General features: G+C 39.8%; 1 protein-coding gene across 1 annotated transcript in view; it reads left to right on the forward strand.

The window, feature by feature from the left end:
* The window catches only part of LOC145359343 (26S proteasome non-ATPase regulatory subunit 11), a 77120-nt gene extending 65536 nt beyond the window's left edge, over window positions 1–11584 (forward strand). Inside the window, exons 12-14 of the mRNA XM_080213947.1 lie at window positions 677–728; window positions 1489–1631; window positions 11084–11584. Coding sequence (XP_080070073.1) covers window positions 677–728; window positions 1489–1631 — 195 coding nt within the window. The 3' untranslated portion in view covers window positions 11084–11584. The remainder of the gene's footprint in view (window positions 1–676; window positions 729–1488; window positions 1632–11083) is intronic.
* Window positions 11585–16894: the final 5310 nt, after the last annotated feature.

Raw genomic sequence — 16894 nt, forward strand, 5'->3', positions numbered from 1 at the left:
GTTGACAATGCATAAGAGATACGCTGTGACTCTGACTCGGGTTGTAACAGGTTAATTTACTGCAGTCAATTTTATATGAACTTTGAGTTCAGACAAGGAACCACATGATCAGTGTATGTGGAAGTAACCATTCATGGAACATATTTACATTTTTTTTATACAGAAAGGCAGATGGCTGGTTTTATAATATGTAGTGATTCAATCACTGACCTCATGAAGTTATGTCCCAAGTAGTTGAGTCACAAACACAAATTGCATTCTTGTCGATGAGTCTCACGTTTTTATCCAGGCTTTGGAATTAAGCAAATTCACTGCTTGTTTGATTTAGGGAATTCATAATGGGGAAATGTTTTAATTAACTTGAAATCTGTATCCATCCATGAAGTTGATGGTTGAAGCTATTGATGCAAGTGCCACTGAAATGATGAGACTGTAACAGACCGTCAAATAAATTGATAGTTTCATTTTATCTAGAAACCTGCTAAGCTTCCCAATTAGTTATGACATTCCTTGGAAACTTGATTTGACTGATCTTTTGAAATGCCATCTGCTCTAGTTTAGCCAAGATGGCATAAGACTCAGCAGTTTTGTCCTGGATAATTCTACCAAAGTGACATATCTTCAGCTGGACAACTATAAAATGCAATGTGGAGCTAACACTGTCCTGTAATTCTAGGGTGATGTGGAAAGGAAACTCTCTCAAATGATCTTGGATAAGAAATTTCATGGTAAGTGTTGAACAATTTCTATATTGAACACACAAGCTACAACAAAGTTAAAATCATACCCAGCTCTGACACGCACAATAATTTTCCATGTAATCAGTTTAACTACATAACCTAGTCACTGTTGCAATTACAATTTTAAATCTTGACTATGCAATATCTTTAAGGCTAAAATTTTTGTCGAGTTGCTTTTTATTTCTTTTTTAGTTCTCAATTCATCTCAAGACATATATGATTTAAACTTTGATCACATCTCTTGTTCGAAATAACTTTTTACCTGTTCCAGATGGGACGAAAGTATTAGCTGCAAGTGGCATTTTTGTTCCAGTACTGTACTGCATGTCCTACAATATTCCTTTTGGCTGTTAAAAATGCCATGCGGAATTTTAGATCGCTTTATGTTTAAAAATAAGTTAAATGAGGTGATTGCTTTTTATCACCTTTTAACTCTGTACATATTAGGATATTTTAGGCTATTAAAGTAACTGACTGACCTGTGGTTACTAGTGTGGGCAAATTATCTCGAAGATTTGTTGGTATCGAACCAACCTCATCAGTATTATTAATGGAATAACTTTGCTGTTCTCAATTGTATAATTTCACACTGGAAATTATACATTATGTACCTTTCCTGGTATTGGATTGATGCTTCTTTAGATTTTAAATAAATGTAGTAATCCTAGCAAGGTAACTAGATTTTAAAAATATTCCTAGCACGTTCTATTTCAGATCACATTTGCATCTTTTCTTGTATTTACTTCAGGTATTTTAGACCAAGGCGAGGGAGTTCTGATTGTGTTTGATGAGCCTCCAGTAGATAAAACATATGAAACTGCGCTTGAAACAATCCAGAATATGAGTAAAGTAGTGGACTCGCTCTACAACAAGGCAAAAAAGCTAACATAGGTGAGTATAATATAGTGCAAGAGACAGCATCCCTTCTGTAAAATAATCCTGTATAGATATAGCTGACATATGTGCCGTATCCAGCCGATATCTCCGGTTCATACTGGAGGGTAATGCATTATTCATATGGAAGTATGGTATCATTCCATGAAACTGGACATCATGGAATGTTTTCTCTACTTTCAGTTTGTGCGGCTGCCTGGCGAGGAAAAAAATCCAATAAAGACCCTAGACGTGAGCCTGTTACAGCTGATATTAAATTAAAGGCCAAAAGATTAAATAGGTACCTTTCACTGTCACATTTAGGAACCACAATAGAATTCAAAGGGATCATTTTACTTCTACCATTTTCCTAATCAAATAAAACAACTTAGATTTTGAATGAGGTTAGCTTGCTCCATCAATTTATCTTGCTCAATCTCTATTTTGTTCCCCTCTCCCAACAAGTTGGGGTAGCAATCCCAATCAATTAGTTTTGTCTCCTTCTCACAGCCAGATAATCAGCATTTAAAATGTTAGAAATGTATTCTTTGGACCTGTTTTATGTCTACTGTTAAATTTTAAATTTCAGTTTCTATGTTTTATAATGAAAACTTGTCATACTACAATTATACACACCAGCCAGTGGAGACTGTGCACAATGCCATTCTTTCTGCACTCTGTCCAAATATCCACCTCTCACTCTGTTCAAATATCCACCTCTCACCCTGCTTTAATGTTAGTTCTTGACGCCCTATGTGAGTAATTGGTTAATTTTCTTAAATCTTACAAAAGTGCGCACTTTTGTTAAATATTCCTATGTCTGCATTTATATTGGAAGTGGGTATATAGATTAGTCGTAGTGTAATTACAATAATGTTGTAACCTCAGTTTGGGGTGTCTCAGCTTCTTCACCTGTACTGCAGAGAAAATCCAAGTATTATTATTGCTTCCTGAGCTGCTGAGCATTTTGCTATTTGACTAGGGGACAGAATGAAAAATTTTGAAATAAGGTATGAATTATGTCTGTGTGTCTTAAAGTTGAAACTTGGCATACTATCCTGCAGCCTAATTCAAGCCTGCCCTTCAGATCTACTTCATTTTAAAGACTAAATAAAAAACAATTTTTGTGAATGCTGGAATTTTGAAATAAACTGAAAATGCTAGAAATACTCAGGATCGGCAGAATCTGTGAAGGGATAAACAGTTAATATTTCGAATTATGTGACTCTTCTGAACAAAGGGAAGATGCTGTTGAAGTTTGAAGAGGGTGGGAGAGAATAAAAGGGAAAGTTGGGTAGAGGGCAGGAGAGATTAAATGGCAGATCTAATGGATAAAAAGCAAGGGGAGTGGTAATTGTACAAAAAAAAAGGATTTGTCCAGAGCGAGTCTGAATAGCAAGATAATGAACACTGAAAGCAAAAATATGAAAAATAAGATTCAAATTAGCACACAGCAAAAAAAACTCAAAATGGGAGACAACTTTCACATTGAACTCTGAGCCCAGAAAGCTTCAAAATGTCTAATCAGAAGATGAGGTGCTATTTATCGAGCTTTTGTTCAGCTTTACTGGGGCACTGCATCAGGCAAAGGACAGAAATGTGACTGAGAGAGCAAGCTGGTGATAAAGTGGCAAACAACTGGAAGCTTGCATCAAGTTTAAAGGTTGAGCAGAGTGTTCCACAAAGCAGTCACCCAATCTGCCTTTGATTCTCCTAATATTGAGGAGACCACATTGAGAGTAGCGAGTATATCATGCTGAATTGAAGGAAGTTCGAGCAAATCATTGCTTAACCTGGGAGAAGCGTTTGGGGCTTTGGATAGTGAGGGGGTGGAAAGGAGGTGAAAGAGCAGGTGTTACACCTGCAAATACATGTGAACAAGGCGTAAGGAGGAGGCAAGGGTGATTGAGGAGTGGAACAGGGTGTTAACAAGAAAATATCCGTCTCAGAATGTTGACAGGGGAGAGGAGTGTGTATTTGGTATTGGCATCATGCTGGAGGTGGTGGAAATGGCAGTGATCAATTCTTTGAATATGGAGGTTGGTAGGATGGAAAGTGAGCACAAGGGGAAGTATGTTGCAGTTCTGGCAACTAGGGGAAGGAGTGAGGGACTGGATGAGAAGAGTTAAAATAGAGTACACTTGCTGTTCATGTGCAATAAACAAAGAACAAAAACAGCCTGGGAAACAGGCCCTTCAGCCCAATGAGCCCACGCCGCCATCTCAACACCACCAGTCCCCCTCTCCATCCACGACCCTTGTCTAATGTTTTATGGCCATCCAGATTGAGGGAAACTGATTTAGGGACAATTTATTCCTGCCAATCAGCCTAACAGCACATTTTTGGGGTGTGGGAGGAAACCGGAGCACCCGGAGAAAACCCACGCAAGCACAGGGAGGATGCGCAAACCCCCACAGACACCGGCCCAAATCCATGTGTCTGCACGGCAATCAGCGATAGTCACTGAGCTGTCGTCTTGCCCAGTATCTGGTCCAGTTTAGGCGCACGCTAACGACATGAAGCACTAGGCCAATCTCGAACAACCAAGAGCAGCCCCAGTACGACCCATCTTGTTTATGCCCCTCGTTGGACACAAGGCGGACTGCTGGTATCATATTTATTATATTTACTAACTGGAATTAACATCTGTTATGCAGTCCATTAAGTTGGAGGGGTTACAGAGAGGGGGTAACTTCTCTACACTTGTGGCTTCAGCTCCAGGCACAGTGTTTCTGGTGTACACACCAGCAAAAAGCAATTGAATTGAAGCTACAATGCTAATAAAGATAAAATGTTTTATAGAAAGATATTAAAACAAAGTATTTTGTTACTTTAAACATGACATCTGCCTCATTTGTCAAAGCAGTCCTCTTGTAACTGGACTGTTTCAATGCTGAGAGAGATTTTTAGCTCTCCACTAAAGACCAAGAGGCCATATCGTTTGTGAGAATAGGATTTGAATGATTAAATGTGCTGCACCAAGCTCATCTAGGTTATAATATCCTCTTGGTTTGAATTTATAATTTCTGATCTTTTTTTTCAATTAACTGATTACATTACTATCTTCCTCCGCAGAATAGTGCTTACTGACATGGGCTATAATTCCATGAGTGAGGCACCTTTTTAGATTCCATCCTCAATGTGCGTGAGCCCACCAAGTCTGGAGCTGGTTGACCAGCCATCAGCATCCAAGCTCATTTAAGATTCCCACATGCACACATTTCAAATTAATTAAATTTGAAGGATTTGAAATCTAGTTCTGTGCTACAGGATTAGCCCTTCCATTGATAGACTTTTATTAGTGAATATCATCCGTTGGGAAATCACTTTCTTCTATTCATTTGTTAGCCTTTCATCTTGTGTATGCACCACACACAACCTAGAGATTTTACAGCATTTTATTACATTAGCAGAGATGAAATTAGACCACATAAAGGCAGCCTTGATGGAGTGATGACAGAAGTCAAAATCTCTGTGTTTACCCATCTTCTTGGGAGCAGATTCTAATTGCCAGGAGTGTTATTTTCTTCTCTGTCTCCTTTTTTACGTTCTATATGATATTAAAAATGTTCAGACTGTAGATTGCTCCCAGTTTTAATGCTTGAAATGTGCTTAGTGTGGGCCAATCATGTGGCTCACAAAAACTAATTAAATACCTAAAATGGAAACACAATCTGAAGGTTCCCCTATAAATGTTGCTTTTGTGTTGCACTGGCATTAAAAGCAGATACTAAAAAAGCATTTACTTGTGCTGCACACATCTCTTATGATTCAAGTAGGCACGGTAAGTAGTCTCTCAACACCAGGTTAAAGTCCAACAGGTTTATTTGGTAGCATGAGCTTTCAGAACACTACTCCTTTACTCATTTGAAAGCTTGTGCTACCAAATAAACCTGTTGGACTTTAATGTGGTGTTGTGAGACTACTTACTATCCCAGTCCAATGCCAGCAACTCCATGATTCAAATTGCCTAACCCACCTCCTGTCTGCTGTACCTTTTCTTTTAAGCCAGCTTTCAACTGCTTGCTTTGGTCCCGATCTACCACCTATTCACTCGACACTGGTCTATAAGAAGCAAATGAGTCTTTTGTAGGTTTCCTAATGATCACAGTTGCTTCATTGTGTTGTGAAACATTTGTCTTAAAAACGGTCACTTTCATCTGTCCATTGGTTTTATTCTTTTGTTGAGAGATCTCCTGAAGTAATGCTCCTTTTCAGTGAGGGAAATTAATTTTGTAAGTAATCAAGCTTAATTGACCAGAAATCAATTACCCTGTTATGCTGTTAGAACATTGTGCTGTTCTATCATGGAAGCATTATTTTGTAATGTTTTTTCCTCTACATTGGAAGTCAGTACAAAAGGGATGCTGCTACCAGCACGTAAATAGAGTGGATTCTTTAAAGATATGTTGATGTATGTTTATAGTTCAGGGCAATGTTTGATTATTTAAGAAGTTCTTTGTAACTGAGTTTAGAGAAGAGAAATCTGACAATATTGGTAGAAAAGGAGGCGGTATTGAAAAGGCCAGCCGTGCTTAAGGCAGATCGGTCACTTGGTCAAGATGGCTTGCAACTCAAGTTGTTTAAGTAATGGTGACAGGAGTAGATGTCTTGCCTTTAATCTTTTATGCTGCCCTAGATTTGAGGGAGGTAACAGAATATTGGGCAGTGGCACATGTCCAGGAAAGCGTGCAAGGCCAGTACAAACAACTGCAGTAGCTAAAGGTTTTGGAATCCATAATCTGGGTGAAGGTTGACTTAATTAAGACCAACCAGCACATTTGTAAAAGGCAGATCGTGTTTAACTAATAGATTTTTTTTAAAAAACATATGGTTGATGAAGGGAATGTGGTGGATGTTGCTTGTACAAATTTTTAAAACTTTTGAAAAGTGCTGCTTAAAAAGGCTAGATAACAAAATTGAAGTTTGTAGAATAAGTATCCAGTTGGATAAAAAAAACTTAATGACAGAAACATGAATAGAGGGTTGTTTTTTAGATTGGAGGGAAGTAAACAGTGATGTTCCCCAAGGGTCAGTGTTAGGACCATTCATTTTTTTATTATATATTTATGGCTTGGATTTTAGAATAAAGGGTGAATTTTCTGAATTGCTGGCAGCAGGACACAGGCAAGCAGAATGGCCAGAGAGCGAGGTGATGCATTTTGGTTGAAGGGCTAGCGAGAAGCAGTGTTGACTTAATGGCATAATTCTAAAGAGTGTTATGCACAGAGTACACGTGCATCGATCTTTCAAAATGGCAGGACATGTTCAGAGGGTGGTTAGCAAAATTCTTGGTTTCACAAAGAAAGGCATTGAGTGAAAAAGCAGAGAATTTATGCTGAACCTTTTATAAAAGCTCTAGTTAGGTGTGTTCTACAGCTTTGCATCCAGTTCAGGTCATTACACCTTAGGATGTGAATATCCTTGAGAAGGCAAAGCAGCAGTTGACCAGAGTGGTTCCAAAGATGGTTGGATTTTGGTTATAAGGTTAGGTTGGAAAGACTGGACTTCTCTTTTGAAGAAAATGAGATTGAGGGAAGATTTGATAGACGTATACAAGTTAAGACAGGCTTGAATAAAGCTTGAATGGAAAAAGCTCTTTCTTTAGTACTTATAGAAGGTCCAGGTACATGGGTTTAAGATTCTGGTGAAGAGATGGTGGGAGAATGTGAGGAAGAACATCTTTATGCAGGAAATGTCAATGACCTGGAACGCACTGCCTGCTGTAGAAGTGAAGATGGTCAGTAATTTTGAAGCAAATTAGATGGGCCCTTGAAGGAAATAAACTTGCTACCGGGATCTGGGTGAATGGGACTGACTAGATTTCCTGCCTCTCTTACTTTCTTCTCCAGTCACCCAGTCGCCAGCATAATGAAGTTAGCAACCAAATTTATGCTGTCTCATTCCATGATAACACTTCTGAACTCAAATTCTACACAGAGCTTGAGGCTGAGATTTCTGTAGCCTAGTTTAATGCATACCTTGTGTAGCATTCGATTGGCCATCTCCAACTGTCTTGTGATATATAAATCACATCACTCATCAGAACATTGGGAGAAATTGGCTCTATATTTTTAGTGCGGTGTTTAATTTACTGCTTTGACAAGTGAGGGAGTTCTAAGGTCTTGGCTGGAGATCAACTTAAGGCAACGTCACATAAATTGGCTTGGAAACCTTTCCCAATTTAATCGATCTTTGAGTGAATTTATATGCAAATTTTGTTATACACCTAAGTGGCACAAATTTGTGAGAGACTCTCAACCACAGATAAATGTAATTTATCTAGAAATATAAACTTGCTGCTTTGCAGGTCAAATGATTATAATGCTGGCCTGCTGTTTCATAAATATCTGAGAAAGGCATTAATTTTGAACATTAAACCTTGATTTGGTTCCTTTACTCCCTTCCCATAAATATACCACAACTTTAAAGTCTTTATGTTAACTGATCTCAGCTGTCTTGTCATCTCTTACACACATTTGGAAAGATGTGCTGCTTTGAAGCTGTAGCCTATTCCGTGAAAGGTCAGTTTGTGTGCAACCCACTGTCAGATCACATGGAATGCAGATGTGCAATAAATGTTGGTTTGAAATATTATATGCACCCACATGAACTTCCTTTCACACTTCAACTAGCCCAATCAATGTATTCTTCTCCATTCTCCTTCATGTGTTTGTCTAATTTCCCCTTAATAGACTGCTGGTTGTCTCAATTATTCCTTACTGAACTTATTATGGGGTATCTTGTAATTAAGGGCCGTAGTCACGGTCACTTCTGCAAGTGGAAACGTCCGTGTCTGTCTCATCCAGCTCTTTAATAATCTTGATGACCTCTATCAGGTCACCCCTCAATCTTTTCTTGTCCAGAGTAAATAGCCCCAGCCTATTCAGTTTTCCCTGATAATTCTAACCTTTCAGTTCTGGTATTATTGTAGTAAGTGTTTTTATACCTTCTCCAGTATTCCTATGTTCTCCTTTTAATATGCAGGCCAGTACACAATACTTCGTGTGGCCCATAAGGTTTTACAAAAGTGGAATATAAAATGTTGTTTTTCAGTTTTATCCCTCAAGAAATTAACCAGTGTTTTGCTTTATTAACTGTGGTAATCTATCCTTCTGATTCCCAACCAAATGCCCATTTTCCAAAGAGCATGTCTCTTCCTTTGCACTCCATGACACTTACCTATATTGAAATCTATTTAACACTCACATACCCGTTCTGCAAGTTTATTGATGTCTTCCTGCAGCTCTCCAATGTTAACTACAAAGCTGCAATTTGGCGTGATTTAAAAATTTTGAAGTTGAATACTTAATTCTCTGGTCCCAGCCAAATCTTTTGTGCGAAATCATTTCTTACCTTTTTGCCAATCTGAGTGACAACCTTTCATCCCCTGTTGTCTCATCTTGTAGCCAGCTTGCAATCAATTCTCAGACTTATCCCCTGATTCCACATGTTCTGACCATAGTCACATATCCAGTATGTATCTTATCAAATGCCTTTGGAAATCCAAATATATTATGTCTGAATTACTCTTATCCACTTTTTCTACTATCTCAAAAGAATTTTGTACGGTTGATCAAAGATTTTTCCCTTTTGAGATCCGTGCTGACTATTCATTATATTTTCAGTTTCTAGATGTTTTCCTAATGCACCTTTTGACCATTGCCTGAATTACTCATTGTGTAATAAATGCCTTCGATTCAAACAGCTTAAGTTATCCACCAGCAAAGGCAAGTTATTTCTTTGGATTCTTCTGTCATTGGATGTACAGAGCCCAGATAGTTAGAACCTCAGATGACTAACCTGGCACCGTATTACTGTTACAAATGAGGATACTCCATGACGTGACGTTATGGGGTGTGAGACTAACTTCTCAGTCTCGAACCATGTTGCTGGAGTTCGGTGGGGCCGTGTGTCTATATTTACTGTTCCAGTTTAGCATTAGTGCAAACCCCACTTTTCTTCTGTCATAAGTGATTCCAAGCTTAGATGTGTGAATGTCTTTTCTGGATATTTTACTTGTTTAAAATACAAGTAAGACTTTAGGTTTGAAAAAATGAGGCATAGTCATCGATGATTTTTAGTGAATAATATGTAGCATTGTTTTTCCATGCCCAAAATACTAAATTTAAGCCATTGCAAATAAAAATGGTTCATTTGTTTTGTTTATGAAACAAATGTTTTATTTGGGGAATTGCAAATTTTATTAAATTGAGAATTTACAATGACAGTTAATTGTATTTTCTTTTTAGTAAAAAGCAGAATTCAGTTTCTGACATTTTGTAAAGTTTGTATTCACTTGATAATTAAGAACAAAAATGATTGATAGTGATACCAAAAAGTCATGATTATTTTGTTCATAGAATAGGGCATGAAAATTACTGTACTTTGAAATTGAGAGTAGTGACCGTGAATTTGGCATAGTAGAGAGATTTTGCCTTCAGCACAGAAGATTGATGTAGAGCCTTTGAGATTAGGGTTGGGAGTTTCCAGCTGTGTTCACCCCAAAACTGGAAAATTCCACCAAGGCCAATGGATGTTTGTATGCCTCCCACCAACCCGCCCCAGGATGGTAAAATTACCCCCGGTTTGTCAGCTGACTTGCAAACTGAAATGAATGACTCCTGATTTGCCTCTTAAACAGCTCAATTCAAATTTTAACATTACATCTTCCTGTTCTGGATTCCTGTGCCCACAGAAATAGTTTGTCTCCTCCCAGTGAATCCTGTTATCACTTTCTAATATCAATTCTCAACCTTCTAAAATCAAAGGAAAACAAACCAAGTTAATATAACATTAATTGTTATAACATAATTTAATCTGAATATTAAGGGTAGCGTGGTGGCACAGTGGTTAGTGTTGTCTCCTCACAGCACCAGGGACTGGGGTTCACTTCCTTTGGCCTTGGGTAACCCTGAAGTTTGCACATTCTTCCTGTGTTTGCGTGGGCTTCCTGTCCTCTGGGTGCTTCGGGTTAGTCCCACAGCCCAAAGATGTGTGGGTAAGGTGGATTGGCCATACTAACTTGCTCCTTAGTGTCAGGGGGGATTAGTGGGGTGAATGTGGAGCTGCAGGGATAGGGCCTGGGTGGGATTGTTGGTGCTGGCTTGATGGGTCAGATGGTCTCTTTCTGCACTGTAGGGATTCTATACCTTTTTGAAGTTCTGAAGAGACAATCTGGTCCAGCTGGAGTCCATTTTCAGCCAGCAGTCTGTTGAGCACATTGTCCCTGTGGCTGTTATAATGGCTAATGGACCAAATGATAACCTCCTTCAGTATCAAATCAATTTGTGACAGCATGGATTGATCAATTTTTGATGGTTGCAAAGATGATTTGTCTCCTTTTTTCCTATGAGAGCTGTGCTGTGTTCAAGTAGATTTTTCTTTGACTATGAAGTATGTAACCAATTTCAGCTTTGTCAGCCTGGCATTTATACAGCTTGCTTAGCTGTTTGTTTTTCCTCCCACAGAGAGCAACTGTGTTCCAGAGAGTTGGACTGTGTGACAGAAGAGAACGGAGCTTGGAGAAATGCTAGGATTTTTTCAGTGTGTCCTACTTTCAGTCTGAAAGTTTTTAAATCCCTCGTCAAACTCATTCTGTTCAGAACAAGTTTGTTCCGGTTTGATGTAGCCTTTAGCCAGCAGGTTATCAGGGGATGGTATGACATTTTTTTTAAATCCTTTGTCATATTTTGTCCTGCTCCATTCTGTTGAGGGTTTAACCAAACTCTCGCTTTGTTATATCCAGAGGTTTTTGGTTGACCGTTGACCCATGCTGTCTCTGGACCTGGCTGACATCACACTGCTTTTGACCTGACTTGTTTTCCAACAGTTTCCTACACATGCCGTCGCTGTTTTGGTTCTTGCCATCAATATCAAATGTACAAACGGTTCTTGCTAACCAACAATTATCAGGTATATCTGATGTTCAGATGAGTTCATAAATAAAGAAGAAAACATTTTTTTTCAAAGTGTGATGTGTGCTTTTATTTTTAGATTTCTAAATTAGTTTTGACGAGAAAGAACAAAACCTGTGCGAAAAACTGTGTATATTGACTATTGGAACTCGCAGGTATCAAAAAACCTTATTTTGGCTTCCCCACAGATGTCTGAATATTTTGAATGTAATGTTATTGATGAGTCACTCATAGTGTACATATTTTCTGCTTTATTTGTGTGTGTCTTTTGTGATCAGGGGAAAAGGAAGATTGTCTTAGGCTTGTATTTTTCTGAGTTGGAATGACACAAAAGTGCTTTAAAAATGGCAGGTTGAAACTGATTCCAGCCCCCATTCCCATGTCTGGCAACTTTTGTTGAAGCAGGAAAAAAGCCGTTGGTAGCCAGTCCACGTACAAAAAACCAAAAAAAGTGAAGTATAGGACAGGCCCTCCAAGCCTCTGTCGATCATGATGCCCTAACTTAAAAAAAACCTTCTGCCCTTACTCAGTCTATGTCCCTCTATTCCCTCCCTGTTCATGTACCCATCCAGATGCCTCTTAAATATTACCAATGTGCCTGCTTCCACCATCCTCGGGCAGAGCATTCCAGGCATCCACCACTCTCTGCCTGAAAAATTTCCCTCGGACGCCTCCTTTAAACTTCCCCCTTGAACCTGTGCCACCTTGTAATTGACACTTCCACCCTTGGAAAAAGTCTCTGACTATCCATCCTGCCTATGCGTCCTGTAATTTTGTAGACCTCTATCACGTTTCCCCTCACCCTCCGTCTTTCTAGTGAAAATAATCCTAGTTTATTCAACCTCTCCTCATAGCCAACACCCTCCAGATCAGGTAACACGCTGGTAAACCATCTTTGCGCTTTCTCCAAAACTTCCATGTCCTTCTGATAATGCGAGGACCAGAACTGCACACAATTTGGTTAGGCCCCAAATGCAGCCTAACCAACATTTTATATAGTTGCAACGTGATTTCCCAACTTTTGTACTCAGTGTCCCGCATCATGAAGGCAAGCATGCCATGTGCCGCCTTAATCATCTTGGCCAATTGTGTTGTCACTTTCAGGAAACTGTGATGCTGCATGCCCAGATCCTTTTTGTATATTAATATTCCTAAAAGTTCTGCTATTGCAGTATAATTCATACTTAAATTTGATCCTCAAATGCATGACCTCGCATTTGTCCGGATTAAACTCCATCTGCCATTCCTGTGCCAAAGTCTCCTGTTATATCCTCTGACAATGCACAGCACTATCACTACTCTGCCAACCTTTGTCATCTACAAACTTACTAATCAGACCACCCATATTTTCCTCCAGATCTGTAAATGTATTAACAGAAGTCCCAACACTGATCCCTGCGGAACACCTCTAGCTATAGATCTCCATTTTGAAAAGCACCCACTGCTATGGTCTTCTATAACTATGCCAGTTCTGTATCCGTCTAGCCAGCCTACCCCAAATACCACGTGATTTTAGTTTTTGTGCCGGTCTGCCATGTGGGACCCTGTCAAACTGCTTGCCGAAGTCTACATAACTACATCCACAGCCCTTATCAATTTTCTTTGTCACCTCTCCTAAAGACTCAATCAAGTTGGTGAGACATGACCTTCCCTGTATAAAACCGTGCTGTGTGTCACTAACTAGCCCATTTTCTTGCAAATGTCCTTCAGCATCTTCTCCAAAAGCTGCCCCACCACAGATGTCAGGCTCCCTGGCCTGTTATTTTCTGGATTATTCCTACTTCCTTTCTTAAACAAAAGAACAATGGCTATCCTCCAGTATTCTGGAACATCGCCTGTGGTCATAAAGGATGTGAACACATCTGTTAAGGCCCCAGCTATTCCACCCCTTACCTTCCGCAGTAACTGGCCCCAGGAACTTCTCTACCTTCATGCAATTTAGGATGTGCAACACTTCCTCCTTTGATATATTAATGTTCTTGAGTATTCACACACACGTCCCTGACCTCAACATCTGTCATGTCCTTCTCCGTGATGAATACCAATACAAAGTACTCATTAAGGATTTCACCCACTTACTGTGATTCCACCATAACTTCCCTCCATTGTCCTTAAGTGGGTTTATGCTTTCTCTTGCTCCTAATATATGCATAAAAAGTCTTAGGATCCTCCTTGACCCTACTTGCTAAAGACATTTCATGGTCCCTTTTCACCTTCCTAATTTCACATTTAAATTCCTTCCTACTTTCACTATACTCAAGGGCTTCAACCGTTTTCAAATGCTTGTATCTATCATGTGCTTCCGTTTGACTAAATTTACAATTTCCCTTGTCATCCATGGTTCCCAAATCCTGCTGTTTCTATCCTTTTTCACAGGGCTATGCCTATCCTGCACGTCAATCAACTGGCCTTTATCAGCCTCCCACATGTCTGACGTGAATTTGCTCCCAAATAGCCAATCCACGTCCCCCAGTTCCTGTCTAATTCGGATGTATTTGATCCTTGCCCAACTACCTGAGGGCCACTCTTGTCCTTATCCATGACTACATAAAATCTTATGGAATTATGGTCGCTGAGCCCAAAATGCTCCCCCACTGAAATATTGATCCCCTGGCCTGGCTCATTCCCTATACCAAATCTAGTATGACTCTCTCCTTGGTTGGATTGTCAACATACTGTATCAATAAGCTCTCCTGGAAACATCTAACAAATGGTTCTTGAAGTGAGCCCCTGGCTGTAGGGGATTCCCAGTCAATATGGGAGAAAATTAAAGTCACCCATCAGAACTATCCTGCTTTTTTCACACATTTTCAGTATCTGACTGCGCAATTGTTTCTCTATCTCCTGTGGGCTGTTGGGAGGTCTTTGGTAAACTCCCATCATGGTGATTTCACTCTTTTTATTCCTGATCTCCACCCAAAATACCTCACTACAAGATTCCTCCAATGGGTCCTCCCTTAACACAGCTATGATGTGCTCCCTAATCAGCAATGCAATTCTCCCACCTCTTTTGTCCCCCCCCCGCCCCTCCCCACTTCTGTCCTGTCTAAAACAACAATAACCTGAAATGTTAAGCTGCCAGTCCTGTCCCTCCTTTAACCATGTAATTGCAATTATGCAAACATCATAATTCCATGCAGTAATTCAGGCTCTCAGTTCATCTGTCTTACCTGTTACACTTCTTGAAGCAAACGCACTCCAGACCTACAGTCCCACTGAGCCTTGCGGCTTCCCTCTGCCTGCTTTCACTCTGCGCTAATTTTATCTCGGTCTCTGTTTCCCCAGTCTCTACACTTACTGTCCTGCGGTTCTGGTTCTCACCCCCCTGCCACATTAGTTTAAACCCTCCCAAACAGCACTAGCAAACCTCCCACCCAGGATATTGGTGCCCCTCCAGTTCAGGTGCAACCTGTCCCTCTTGTACAGGTCCCCCCTTCCCCAGAAGACATTCCATTGATCCATATATCTAAAGCTATTTATCTATATGCAGCCCTTGCTAGATATATTGTGGAATCCATTATTGTGGTGGGCAGTTCAACCCTCCTCATGCCCTCTCCATCCCCGAGTCGGAAATAGGTATATTCATGGCGTCTCAGGGAGGAGAACCATTGGGGAATCCCAGCCCTGAGTCATCAAATAAGAAAAAGAGCCATTCAGTATTCCCATGGGAATATATTAGCCCTCTTAGCTTCTGATAAAGATGCCAATCAATCTCAGCCATTTATATGATCACTGTCTGGAGCTTTGATTTACTTGACCTTTAATCTTGTGTAAATAATCAGTGTGGAGAAAAAAAACTTAAAAGAAGCTTGAGATTGTTACAAGACAGGTCAGTCAAGCAAAACTCTTTCTGCCTGGCCTCACCACCACCGCCCCCTCCCCCCTTCTCCCCCACCCACACACACACACACACACACACACAACTGCTGCCACCTTCTGCAGCTGTCTCAACATGGCTTATTGTGAGCTGAGTGTATTAGCCATTCTGGGAGCTCAACCAGACATTCATAAAATGGTTATTTCTTTCACCTGCTTTTGTTGAAGTTTCCAAATGCCTTTATGAACGCTGGACTGAGCTTCAAGAATGGCTAATGTGCTTACATTGCAGCAAGCAATGTCATGTAGCTGCAGAGAGGAGTAAAATAAGTTGTGACTAAGATCATCCTGACTCAACGATGGCTCTATTCTGTCTCCACAGATGCTGTCAGACCTGCTAAGATATTCCAGCATTCTGTTTTTGTTTGACATCATTTATTATTTTGCAGTTTCTTGAAGATTTCATTGCCTGTATGTTTATGTCAGAATGAGTCCTGAAGTGAATTTAAGCTTCTGACATTTATACTATGAATGGCTGCTTGATTGTCAGTTCTAAGAAGTTGTGAGCTGAGCTTTTGTTTTTGAAATTTCTTTGCAAAGCATCTGCTTATTGTTTCAGTTTCTGAATTATTTTCAGAGACTTGTCAATTTTGCCAGTGGTTCATGTGTTCAATAGAATGGATACTAGAAGAGTGGTTTTGGTTAGATGCATGGCGGTATATGGAGGGGAGAGGGGGGGTTTACTACAATGCTATGTCCCAGTAAACTGTGATGGGCATTCCTGCTGGTGTCCCCATCTGCTGGTCTCTGTTGCTGCCGTGAGCCTGCCTCTGGAGGTGGCAGGCTCAACTCTATCCTGCCCCCTTCCCAGGCCTTACCAGACTGGGGCCTTTTGAAAGGAGACTGGGTATTTCCTGGCTCAATCTTCCCATTTCCATGAAAATCCAATCCTTTGAAACATCAATATTGACGCTACATTAATTCTATATTGAACATCAATGTATTTGAAATCTTTTGGGAAGGCTAAACTAACCATTTTAACTCAGCTGCTGTGACCAGTGTAATCAGTTTTCACCATTACATTCAACTGCTAAGAATATTCTAACTGGGGAGATGGATTATTTTCAGGGTAGAGTGATCTGCATGTGTTTATTTTAAATGACTCTACAGTTCAAGGTCACTTGAGCGTAATGATTGCTTGTTAATCTGGTGCACTAGTCGCTGGCCCCTTTTTCAGAAGTAACTTTTTTAGAACCAGCACATTGTTTCTTTATGACTAGCCCATGCACTCATAATTATTTATAGTGGTACAAAATTTATTCAGTTACAATTGATTTCCATGATATGAATGAGCTACTAGATGCTGGTTTGATTCGGAGCATGATGTTTTATCTGTGGTGTTAATGTAAATTTGGAATGCAATGGAATGATATTAAAATTACAAAGTGTTAGTTGATATTGTAGTGAGAGCAGCGGAAGATGTATTGTTTCCACCAGATGACTGAAGGTTGCACTCACGTGATCATCAAGCCCTGTGTTATCTTTTTA

This window comes from Carcharhinus amblyrhynchos, chromosome 27, assembly GCF_965287045.1.
Source record: "Carcharhinus amblyrhynchos chromosome 27, sCarAmb.v2.hapA, whole genome shotgun sequence".
Lineage (NCBI taxonomy): Eukaryota > Metazoa > Chordata > Chondrichthyes > Carcharhiniformes > Carcharhinidae > Carcharhinus > Carcharhinus amblyrhynchos.